The 12,167-nt window shown below is 41.4% G+C and overlaps 1 protein-coding gene across 1 annotated transcript in view; it reads left to right on the forward strand.

Moving 5' to 3' along the window:
• CFAP61 (cilia and flagella associated protein 61) overlaps positions 1-11,937 on the forward strand; it is a 294,188-nt gene extending 282,251 nt beyond the window's left edge. The window contains exon 27 of the mRNA XM_011963119.1: positions 11,445-11,937. Coding sequence (XP_011818509.1) covers positions 11,445-11,645 — 201 coding nt within the window. The 3' untranslated portion in view covers positions 11,646-11,937. The remainder of the gene's footprint in view (positions 1-11,444) is intronic.
• Positions 11,938-12,167: the final 230 nt, after the last annotated feature.

Here is a 12,167-nt window from a genome sequence, read left to right on the forward strand (position 1 = left end):
GGAGGCCAAGGCAGGTGGATCACCTGAGGTCAGGAGTTCGAGACCAGTCTGGCCAACATGGTGAAACCCCGTCTCTACTAAAAATACAAAAATTAACTGGGCATGGTGGCAGGTGGCTGTAGTCCCAGCAACTCGGGAGGCTGAGGCAGGAGAATTGCTTGAACCTGGGAGGTGGAGGTTGCAGTGAGCCCAGATTGTGCCATTGCACTCCAGCCTGGGTGACAAGAGCAAACCTGTCTCAAAAAAAAAAAAAAAAAAAAAGAATATAACATTTATTTTTAAAAAGCAAACTCATTCCAAGATATCGTGAATGCTCTTGTGGCGGTAAAGAGAGGAACACTGGCACTGCATTATTTAGCTGCAGACAAAGCCATAGTATCAGTGACCAAGGTGAAATTTTATTCAGTCAAAATGATCCTTCAAAATCCTTTAGGAAAGATATAACAATTATAACCATATACTCACTTAACAAAAGAACCCCAAAATATATGAATAAAAGCAGAATTGAAAGAAGAAATAGTTCTAAAATAATAATGCAGACTTCTGTATCTTACTTTCAGTAATGACTAGAACAACCAGATAGAAAATCAGTAAGGAAATAGATGACTTCAATAGCACTATAAGCCAAGTGGACCCAACAGTCATGGATGAAATTCTCTGTTCAACAGTAGAATGCACATTCTTCTCAAGTGCACACAAAACATTCTCCAGGATAGGCCATGTGTTAGGCCACAAAACAAGTGCCAATACATTTTAACAGATTAAAATCATACAAAATATATTCTCCAACCACAATGGAATGAAGCTGGAAATCAGTAACAGAAGGAAGATTGGAAAAATTCACAAATTTGTGGAAGTTAAATAACACATTCTTAATCAACCAGTGCATCATAAAAGAAATAAAAAAGGGATATTAGAAATGCTTATAGATGAATGAAAACTAAGATACAACATACCAACATTTATGAGATCCAAAGAAAACAATGTAAAGCTATAAGTGCCTACATAAAAAGAACTCAAATCAGGAACCTGATTTTATAACTTGAGGAACTAGGAAAAGAAAACCAAACTAAGCCTAATGCCAGCAGAAGACAATAAATAATAAGGATTAGACCAGAGATAAATGAAATAGAGAATAAGAAAATAGAGAAAATCAATAAAACCAAAAGTTAGTTCTTTGAAAAGATCAACCAAATTGATAAACCTTTAGCTAGACTGACTAAGAAAAAAGACTCAGATTACTAAAGTCAGAAGTACAAGTGGGGACGTTACTATCAACCTTACAGAAATAAAAAAGGATTATGAGAAAATGCCATGAATAATTATTTGCCAACCAATTACATAACCTAGATGAAATGGACAAATTATTAGAAATGAACAAATTAGGCTGGGCGCAGTGGCTCACGCCTGTAATTTCAGCACTTTGGGAAGCCAAGGTGGGCTGATCATGAGGTCAGGAGTTCGAGACCAACCTGACCAACATGGTGAAACCCCGTCTCTACTAACAATACAAAAATTAGCCCAGCATGGTGGCACATGCCTGTAACCCCAGCTACTCAGGAGGCTAAGGCAGGAAAATCACTTGAACCTGGGAGGCGGAGGTTTCAGTGAGCCAAATTCGTGCCTTTGCACTCCAACCTGGGCGACAAAGCAAGACTCCATCTCAAAAAAAAAAAAAAAAAAAAGAGAGAAATGAACAAACTAAAAGCTGACACAAGAAGAAATAGAAAATCTCAACAGAGCTATAATAAATAAAGACCTTGAATCGATAATCAAAAACCTCACACAAAGAAAAGCCCAAGACCAGATGGCTTCGCTAGGGAATTCTATCAAACATTTAAAGAATTAACAACAATTCTCTTGAACTCTTCCAAAAAACAGAAGAGGTTGGAACTATTCAATGAGATCAGCATTACCCTGATACCAAAGCTAGACAAAGACACTGCAAGAAAAGAAAACTTACAGACCAACATCCCTTTTAAATTTAGAAGCAAAAATAGCCAGCAGATTATTAGCAAACCAAATCCAGCAGCATATTAAAGGACTAAACACCCAGCTAGTGAGATTTACCCCAGGAATGTAAGGGTAGTTCAACATATAAAAAGGAATCAATGTAATACACCACTTTAATAGAACAAAGAGGAGGCTGGGCGCAGTGGGTCACGCCTATAATCCCAGCACTTTGGAAGGCCGAGGTGAGCAGATCATTTGAGATCAGGAGTTTGAGACCAGCCTGACCAACATGATGAAACCCTGTCTCTAGTAAAAATACAAAAAAATTAGCCAAGCATGGTGGCACACACCTGTAATCTCAGCCACTCACAAGGCTGAGGCAGGATAATCTCTTGAACCCAGGAGGTAAAGGTTGCAGTGAGCCAAGATTGTGCCACTGCACTCTAGCCTAGGCAATAGAGCGAGACTCTGTATCAAAAAAAAAAAAAAAAAAATAGAACAAAGGGGAAAAAACCACTATCATCTCAACTGGTGCAGAAAAAGCATTTGACAAAAAAACTGTCAATAGAAGGGAATGTCTCCAATCTGATAAAGGATGTTTATGAAAAACCCACAGATAACATCACACTCAGTAATGAATTACTGAAACCTGAATTCTTATCCCTGAGATCTGGAATAAGACAAGGATGCCTGCTTTCACCACTTATATTCAGCATGGTTTTGGAAGTTCTAGCCAGAGCAATCAGGCAAGAAAAAGATATAAAAGACATCCACATTGGAAAGGAAGAAGTAAAACTATCTCCATTCTCAGGTGGTGTGATCCTAAAGAATCCACAAAATAACTATTAGAGCTAAGAAATGAAATTAGCAAAGTGGCAGAATATTAAATCAACACACAATAATCCATTATCTACATTAGCAGTTGTATTAATCTGTTTGCATTGCTTTAGAAGAACACCTGAGACTGGGTAATTTATAAAGAAAAGAGATTTGGCTCATGGTTCTGCAGGCTGTACATGAAGTACATGTACTGGCATCTGCTTCTGGTGAGGGCCTCAGGAAATTTCCAATCATGATGGAAGGTGAAGGGGGAGACAGTGTATCACATGGCAAGAGAGGGAGCAAAAGAGAGAGGGAAGTGGTGCCAGGTTCTTTTAAACAACCAGATCTAGCGTGAACTCAGAATGAGAACTCACTCATTACCACGAGGACAGCAGCAAGCCATTCATGAGGGATCCTCCCCAGGACCCAAACACCTCCTCCAGATCCCACTTCCAGCATTGGGGATCCCATTCTAGCATGAGAGTTGAAGGGGACAAAACATCCAAACCATATTAGCAGTTAGTAATTTGAAAATGAAATTAAGAAAACAATTATAATAGCATTAAAAAGAATAAAATACTTGGGAATAAATTTAACCAAAATAGGGCAAGGCTTATACACTGAAAACTACAAAACATTTTTGAAAGAAGTGAATGACTACCTAAATAAATGGGACAACATCTGTGTTCATGCATTTGAAGACTTTATATTGTTAGGATGGCAATACCACCCCAAAAATTCTACAATTCAATACAATCCTATCAAAATTCCAAGGGCATTTTTAAAAAGAAATGCAGGTCCTAAGTTCCTACGGAAATGGAAGGGATCCAAATAGCCAAAACTATCTTGGAGGAAAAAAGGAACAAAGTTGAAGAACTCACATTTTCTTACTACAAAGCCACAGTAACCAAGACAGTGTGGTACTTGCATGAGAATAGATCTACAGATCAATGGGATAAAATTCAGAATCCAGAAGTAAACCTATTTACATGAAAATATGTTCAGCATCAATAATTATTAGGGAAATGCAAATCAGAACCATAATGAGATAGCACTTTACATACACTAGGATGGCTATAATACAAAACAAGGGGGGAAATAGTAAGGATGTAGGGAAAATGGGAACTGAATTGCTGGTGGGAATGTAAAATTACACCTGCTATAGAAAATGTTTTGATGGTTCCTCAAAAAGTTACACACAGAATTACCATATGACTCAGCAATTGCACTTCTAAATATATATCCAAAAGAACTGAGGCCGGAAGTGGTGGCTAACACCTGTAATCCCAGCACTTTGGGAGGCTGAGGTGGGCAGATCATCTGAGGTCAGGAGTTCAAGACCAGCCTGGCCAATGTAATGAAACCACATCTCTACTAAAAATACAAAACTTAGCCGGACGTGGTGGTGCGCACCAGTAGTCCTAGCTACTCAGGAGGCTGAGGCAGGAGAATTGCTTGAACCCAGGAGGTGGATGTTGCAATAAGCTGAGATCACATCACTGCACTCCAACCTGGGTGACAGAATAAGACTCCATCTCAAAAAAACGAAAGAAACAAACAAAGAATTGAATGAGGTATTCTAATGATTGCTTGTACAAGAATCTTCAAAGCAGCACTGGTTAGAACAGCCAGAAGGAGGAAACAACCCAAATGTCCATCAACATATCAACGGATAAACAAATGTGGTCTAGCCACACAATGGAATAGTATTCAGCCATGAAGAGAAATGAGGCACTGATACAAAGCACATGAACCTCAAAACATTATGCTAGAAGGCAGAAAAAGCATTTGATAAAACTTGCATCCTTTCATGATTAAAAAAAAAAAAACCTCTCAACAATCAGGTATAAAAGGAATGTTCCTGAACACAATAAAGGCCATATATGACAAGCCTACAGCTAACATCATTCTCAGTGGTGAAAAGTTGAAAGCTTTTCCTCTAAGATCAGGAACAAGACAAGGATGCCCACCCTTGCCACTTCTATTAATCATAGGACTAGAAGTCCTAGCCAGAGCAATTAGGGAAAAAGAAGAAGTAAAAAGCATCCAGCTAGGACAGAAAGAGGTGAAATTGTCTCTGTTTGCTGATGATATGATCTTATATACATAAAATCCTTAAAGACTCCACAAAAAAACTGGTAGAACTGGTAAGTGAGTTCAGTAAAGTTGCAGGATACAAAACCAACATACAAAAGTCAGTAGTGTTGGCTAGATGCGGTGGCTCACACCTGTAATCCCAGCACCTTGGGAGGCCAAGGCAGCCGGATCACCTGAGGTCGGGAGTTCAAGACCAGCTTGGCCAACATGGTGAAACCCCATCTCTACTAAAAATACAAAAAATTAGCCAGACGTGGTGGCAGGTACCTGTAATCCCAACTACTCAGGAGGCTGAGGCAGGACAATCTCTTGAACCCAGGAGGCGGAGGTTGCAGTGAGCCAAAATCATGCCACTGTACTCCAGTCTGAGTGAGACTCCATCTAGAAAAAAATAGTAATACTGTTGATACACACTAACAATAAACTATCTGAAAAAGAAATTAAGAAAGTAATTCCATTTACAAAGCATAAAAAAAATACTTAGGAGTTTTTAACCAAGGAGTTAAAAGATCTGTATAATGAGAGCTATAAAACATTGATGAAAAAAATTGAAGCCAACACAAATAAATGGAACGATATCATGTGTTCATAGATTAGAAGAATTCATATTGTTAAAATGTCCATACTACCCAAAGCAATCTGCAGATTCAATGCAATTCCTATCAAAATGCCAATGTCATTTTTCACAGAAACAGAAAAGACAATCTTAAAAATCGTATGGAACCACAAAAGACCCACAAATAGCCAATACAATCTTGAGAAAAAGCAAACAAACAAAAACTGGAGGCATAACACTACCTGATCTCAAAATATATTTCAAAACTATAGTAATCAAAACAGCATGTGTATTAGTCCATTTTCACACTGTTATAAAGAACTTCCCTGAGACTAAGTAATTTACGAAAGAAAGAGATTTAATTGACTCACAATTCCATATGGCCAGGGAAGCCTCAGGAAACTTACAATCATGGTGGAAGGGGAAGCAACCACCTTCTTCACAAGGTGGCAGGAGCATGAGAAGAGCAAAGGAGGAACTTCCGAACACTTATAACCATCAGATCTCATGAGAACTCACTCACTATCAGGAGAACAGCATAGTTCTCAGCATGGTTAGCCCCCATGATCCAAACACCTCTGTCATTTGACAGACACATGGGGATTACAAATGGAAATGAGATTTGAGTGGGGACACACAGCCAAACCATATCAGCATGGTACTGCCATAAAAACAGATAAATGTACCCAGTGGGACAGGATACAAAGTCATAAATAAACCTACACATTTACAGTCAATTGATTTTTGACAGAAGTGCCAAGAACACACAATGGGAAAAGGACAGTCCCTTCAATAAATGGTATTAGAAAAACTGGATATCTACATGCAGAATGAAATCGGACTCTTCTCTCAGCCCATACACAAAAATCAATTCAAAATGGAGTGAAGACTTAAACATAAAACCGGAAACTGTAAAACTTCTAGAAGAGAACATAGGAGAAATAGTTCTTGACATTGGTCTCAGAAAGGATTTTTTTGGATGTGACACCAAAAGCACAGGCAACAAAAGCAAAAACAGACAAGTGGGTCTGCATCAAATGTAAAAGCGTCTGCACAGCAAAGAAAACAACAGAGTGAAGAGACAGCTCACAGACTGGGAGAAAATATTTCCAAATCATACATCTGATTTGATGTATGATATCCAATTTTAGCTAATATCCAAAATATATAGGGAACTCACACAACTCACTGACAGGAAAACAAATGGCCTGATATAAACATAAGCAAAGGACCTGAATAGACACTTCTCAAAAGAAAACATGCGGTAGGCCCTCAAATAACATCCTTTCGTTGTAACATTGATGAGGAAAAGAAAGTCATTCCTGGGCCACTGTCTGTGGAGTTTGCATGTTCTGCCCATGTCTGTGTGCATTGTGGGTTTTCACCAGGTACACTGGAGTTCAAAGATCAGAAAAAAACAAAACACCAAGCTAAGTGAAAAGAGCCAGACACAAAAGGTTAATTAGCATGTCTAAATGGTCCCAGTGTGCATGAGTGTGGGTGCAGATGTGGGTGGGAATGTACCCCGTGATGGGAAGGGTCCTGTTCATCATGGGTTCCCGCTTTGTGACCTGAGCTGCCAGGATAGGCTCAAGCAACCCACCACCCAGAACTGAAATAATTCGGTAAATAATTACCTTACTTGTTTATGTTAATCTTTCTTAAATGTATTATAGCCCACAATTATTTTAGTGTTTAATATTAGAAGTGTTTTTGATCTTTATTTAGAAGTTTGGTGATGTTTTTGTGACCACAAATATGCTGTCGGAACTTCACTCTTGTTCTTATCAATTAACCTATGGTAAAATTTGTTTTGATACATGTTATCTCACTTAAAGTTACAGTTTCTAGGATGCTATGAGGACTTACTGTGACCAAAAGATATATTTAAAAAAGGATCAACCTCATGTATCATCAGTGAAATGCAAATTAAAACCACAGTGAGCTACCACCTCACCCTTGTTAGTATGGCTGTTATAGATAAAAGGTTGGCAAGGATGTGGAGAAAAGGGAATTCTTGTTCACTGTTGGTGGTAATATAGATTGGTTCAGCCATTTTGGAAAACAGTATGGAGGTTCCTCAAAAAACTAAAAATAGAATTACATATGATCCAGCAATCTCACTTTTGGGTATGTATCCAAATGAAATCAGTGTATCAAAGAAATATCTGCATTCTTATGCCTATTGCAGCCGATTCAAAATAGCCAGGACATGAACTGAACCTAAGTGTTCATCAGCAGATGAATGGATAAAGAAATTATGGTATATATGCACAATGAAATACTATTCAGCCTTAAAAAAAAGGAAGTTCTGTTCTGTCATTTTCAACAACATGGATGAACCTGGAGGACATTATGCTAAGTATAATATGCTAAGTACAGCCGGGCACGGTGGCCTGTAACCCCAGCACTTTGGGAGGCCGAGGCAGGTGGATCATTTGAGGTCAGGAGTTCAAGAGCAGCCTCGTCAACATGGTGAAACCTCGTCTCTACTAAAAATACAAAAATTAGCCAGGTGGTAGTGGTGTGCACCTGTAATCCCAGCTACTCGGGAGGCTGAGACAGGAGAATTGCTTGCACCCAGGAGGCAGAGGTTGTGGTGAGCCGAGGTCGTACCGTTGCACTCCAGTCTGGGCAACAGAGTGAGACCTTGTCTTAAAAAAAAAAAATCAGGTACAGAAAGACAAATATTGCATGATCTCACTTACATGTGGAATCTAAAGAAGTTGAATTCATAAGGGTAATGAGGGGAGGAAGGGGTGGTCACACTGTGTGAAGGGAGATGGTCACACTACTGAGGGGAGGTGGTCACACTGTGAGAGGGGAGGTATTCTCACTATGAGAGAAAAAGTGATCATATTGTGTGAATGGAGGTGGTCACACTAAGGGGAGGTGGTCACACTGAGAGAAAAAGTGGTCACACTGCATGAGGGTAGGTGGTCACACTGAGGGGAGTGGTCATGCTGAGAGAAAAAGTAATCACACTGTGAAAGGGGAGGTGGTCACACTGAGAGGGGAGGTGGTCCCACTGTGTCAGGGAGGTGGTCACACTGTGAGAGGGGAGATGGTCACACTAAGGGGAGGTGGTCATGCTGTGAAAGAAAAAGTAATCACATTGTGAGGGGAGATGGTCACACTGAGAGGGGAGGTGGTCACACTGAGGGGAGGGAGTCACATTGTGAGAAGGGAGGTGGTCACACTGTGTGAGGGGAGGTGGTCACACTGTGAGAGGGGAGGTGGCCACACTGTGAGAGGGGAGGTGGTAACACTGTGAGAGGGGAGGTGGCCACACTGTGAGGGGAGGTGGTCACACTGAGGGGAGGTAGTAACACTGTGAGCAGAGGTGGTCACACTGAGAGGGGAGGTGGTCACACTGAGAAGAGCTGGTCACACTGAGGGGAGGTGGTCATATTGTGAGTGAGGAGGTGGTCACACTGTGAGGTCACACTGAGTGGTCACACTGAGAGGAGGTGGTCACATTGAGGGGAAGTGGTCACACTGAGGGGAGGTGGTCACACTGTGAGAGGAGGTGGTCACACTGAGAAGAGGTGGTCACACTGAGGGGAGGTGGTCACACTGAGGGGAGGTGGTCATACTGGGAGGGGAGGTGGTCATACTGGGAGGGGAAGTGGTCACACTGTGAGGGGTGGTAGTCACACTGAGAGGAGGTGGTCACATTGAGGGGAAGTGGTCACACTGAGGGGAGGTGGTCATACTGTGAGTGAGGAGGCAGTCACACTGAGGGGAGGTGGTTATACTGTGAGGGGAGGTGGTCACACTGTGAGGGGTGGTAGTCACACTAAGGGGAGGTGGTCATACTGAGGGAAGTGGTCACACTGAGGGGAGGTGGTCATACTGTGAGTGAGGAGGTGGTCACACTAAGGGGAGGTGGTCATACTGGGAGGGGAGGTGGTTACACTGTGGGGGGTGGTAATCACACTGAGAGGAGGTGGTCACATTGAGGGGAAGTGGTCACACTGAGGGGAGGTGGTTATACTGTGAGGGAAGGTGGTCACACTGTGAGGGGTGGTAGTCATTACTGAGGGGAGGTGGTCACACTGAGGGGAGTGGTCACACTGAGGGGAGGTGGTCATACTGTGAGGGGAGGTGGTCACACAGTGAAAGAAGATGATCACAGTATGACAGGTCATCCTTCAAGAGGCAAGTGCCCAAAAATCTGTTTATAATCTAGAGCAATATTTGCCTGAAATAAACTTTAAAAGTGATTTTACACCATTTAACCCAGTGTCAGAACAGCAGCATACAATATGAGCTCAAAATCTTGTATAATTTTAATAAGGTAATTGTTTTTGGTTGGTTTGATACAGTTCTCCAGAAAAATTAAGGAAGAAAGAGCCAACCTCATATACATTGCAGAATATATCCACGAGGCTTTACTGGTGGCACCCAAAGTTTTCAGCACCTCCAGTATTTAGTTGTGAGAATCAGTTGCTTTTTCCCGATCATTGCCTTTATCCCTCTGGTTTAACTCTGAATTCCTGCAACCCCCACTGACTGCTCTTTCCAATGCATAATCTCCAACACCTTGTTGTGTCTTGCTTAGCCAAGTGGCAGTGACTCTGTGCCTCCATATAGCTTGAGTCTGTTTTTCTATCTATAAGCTCTTATCACTAGTAAGTTAATAATCCAACAAAACCCTGCAAGTAATTGCCTTTTCTGTTCAAAAGAGAAGGAATTATTGGAAGTTGAAATAAATGTACCATCGGAGTCCACAGACTCTTGATCTACGGTGATGTTCAAGAATCACGGTGTTTGGAAAGCACCCAGCTCAACCCTGGGGGGCGTGCTTTCTAGAAGTACCCTACTCTGGAGGGCAGATATGCGGCAGTGAAGCAAATATAGCAGATGTTATCTGTGGAGTCCAGGCGGGGGCATGCAGGTGCCCACTGGACAGTTCTTCAACTTGTCTCTGAAAATGTTTATAATGAAATGTTGGGAAAATCTCTACTACACTGTACCTGTGTACAGCATAGGATTCTCAACTTCAAACAACTTTATTCTTTCTAAGCCCTATCTCTTCAAATGTATCAATAAAATTTGACTTGACCGTGAATTTATTCTAAGGTTTTAAAATCCCATTTCTTGGGAATTATAACCAAGAAAACCATCTAGGACCTTTCAAGTAAAAAGGTTTAATCACTCCTTTTTATTATTATTATTATTATTTTTAAAACGGGCAGGGCACAGTGGCTCACGCCTGTAATCCCAGCACTTTGGGAGGCTGAGGCGGGCAGATCACCTGAGGTGGGGAGTTCCAGAGCAGCCTGACCAACATGGAGAGACCCTGTATCTATTAAATATACAAAATTAGCCAGGTGTGGTGGGCCACGCCTGTAGTCCCAGCTACTCGGGAGGCTGAGGCAGGAGAATCGCTTGAACCCAGGAAGCGGAGGTTGCAGTGAGCCCAGATCACGCCATTGCACTCCAGCCTGGGCAACAACAGCGAAATTCCTTCTCAAAAAACAAACAGAAACAACAACGACAACAAAACAAGTATGATGATTTTTATCTGAAAATGAAGGGCTTGAAATTACTAACCTGGATGACTCTTAAAGACATTATGCTAAGTGATATAAGCCAGTCACAAAAAATAAATACTACACGGTTCCACTCATATGAGGTGCCTGTGTAGTCACGTTCACAGAGGCAGAGGTGGTTTCCAGGGCCTGGAGGATGGGAGGGTAGGGAGCTGCTGTTTAATGGAGACAGCATTTCAGTTGACGAAGATGAAGAAGTCCTGAAGATGGACAGTGGTGAGGGTTACACAGCAATGTGAATGTACTTCATGCCACTGAAGTGTACACCTAAAAATTATTAAAATAAGACATTTTATGTTATTGTGTACTTTGCCACAATTAAATTTTCAAAAGCTAGGAAAAAAGTGACCATCCTTGCACAGCTGACTACTATCGTTTTCATTTTCACGAAACTGCCCTGTTACAACTGTGCAGGGTCCAATTAATTTCTGTATCTGGCCTCTGACTGTGTTTTACAGGAGGAAGACCTTCCTTCCATAGAGCAGTTAGCCCATCAGATACAAGATGAGGAAATAAACCCGACTGAGAAGCCCAGGCAATACCTCAAAAGAGTCTTTGACGAATCCATCTACAAAACCCTGGTGGAGAGAAGCACTCTTGACTACCTACGCTATAATCGCTACCACCTGCCCATGTATGCGTGGCCAGGCATCATTTAGTTGTAGGCAGGGTCTCCCCTTTATGGTTTTCATTTATTTAGTTCCTGGAAACTTGCTCTGTAGAAATAGAAAAGTTCTCAGCAGCCTGGTATGACAGTGAAGCCGGCCCCTGGTGGTTTTGTTCATTCCTTTCCTTCCCTGACTTATGCCTGTAGTTTTCTATCATCCCAGTAGGTGGCACATGGCCGTGTGCCTCTCTTCTGGGGCAGGCTCGCTTTACAAATCCCAGGCATGTTTCTCTGCAGAATAATCCATTTCGGCAATAAAATGAGATCATACTGTGTAAAACTTGTTTTACCTTGGGTGTGATTCTGTTTGATTTCCTGGAAACTTCTGCTGCCAGTCTTGTTAGTTCTTCACATGTTTACCCAGCAATACTTATGGGTGATAAAAAAGAAAATGTGCCCAGAATGGAAAATTAGTAAACAGAGGATGAGAAATTAAATCTATATAGTCCAACATCAGAAGCAGTGATTGTGTAGGAAAGCTTACATGACCTTTGGAAAGGAGGAGGCTGTATTT

Source organism: Colobus angolensis, unplaced genomic scaffold (genome assembly GCF_000951035.1).
Source record: "Colobus angolensis palliatus isolate OR3802 unplaced genomic scaffold, Cang.pa_1.0 Scaffold117, whole genome shotgun sequence".
NCBI lineage: Eukaryota > Metazoa > Chordata > Mammalia > Primates > Cercopithecidae > Colobus > Colobus angolensis.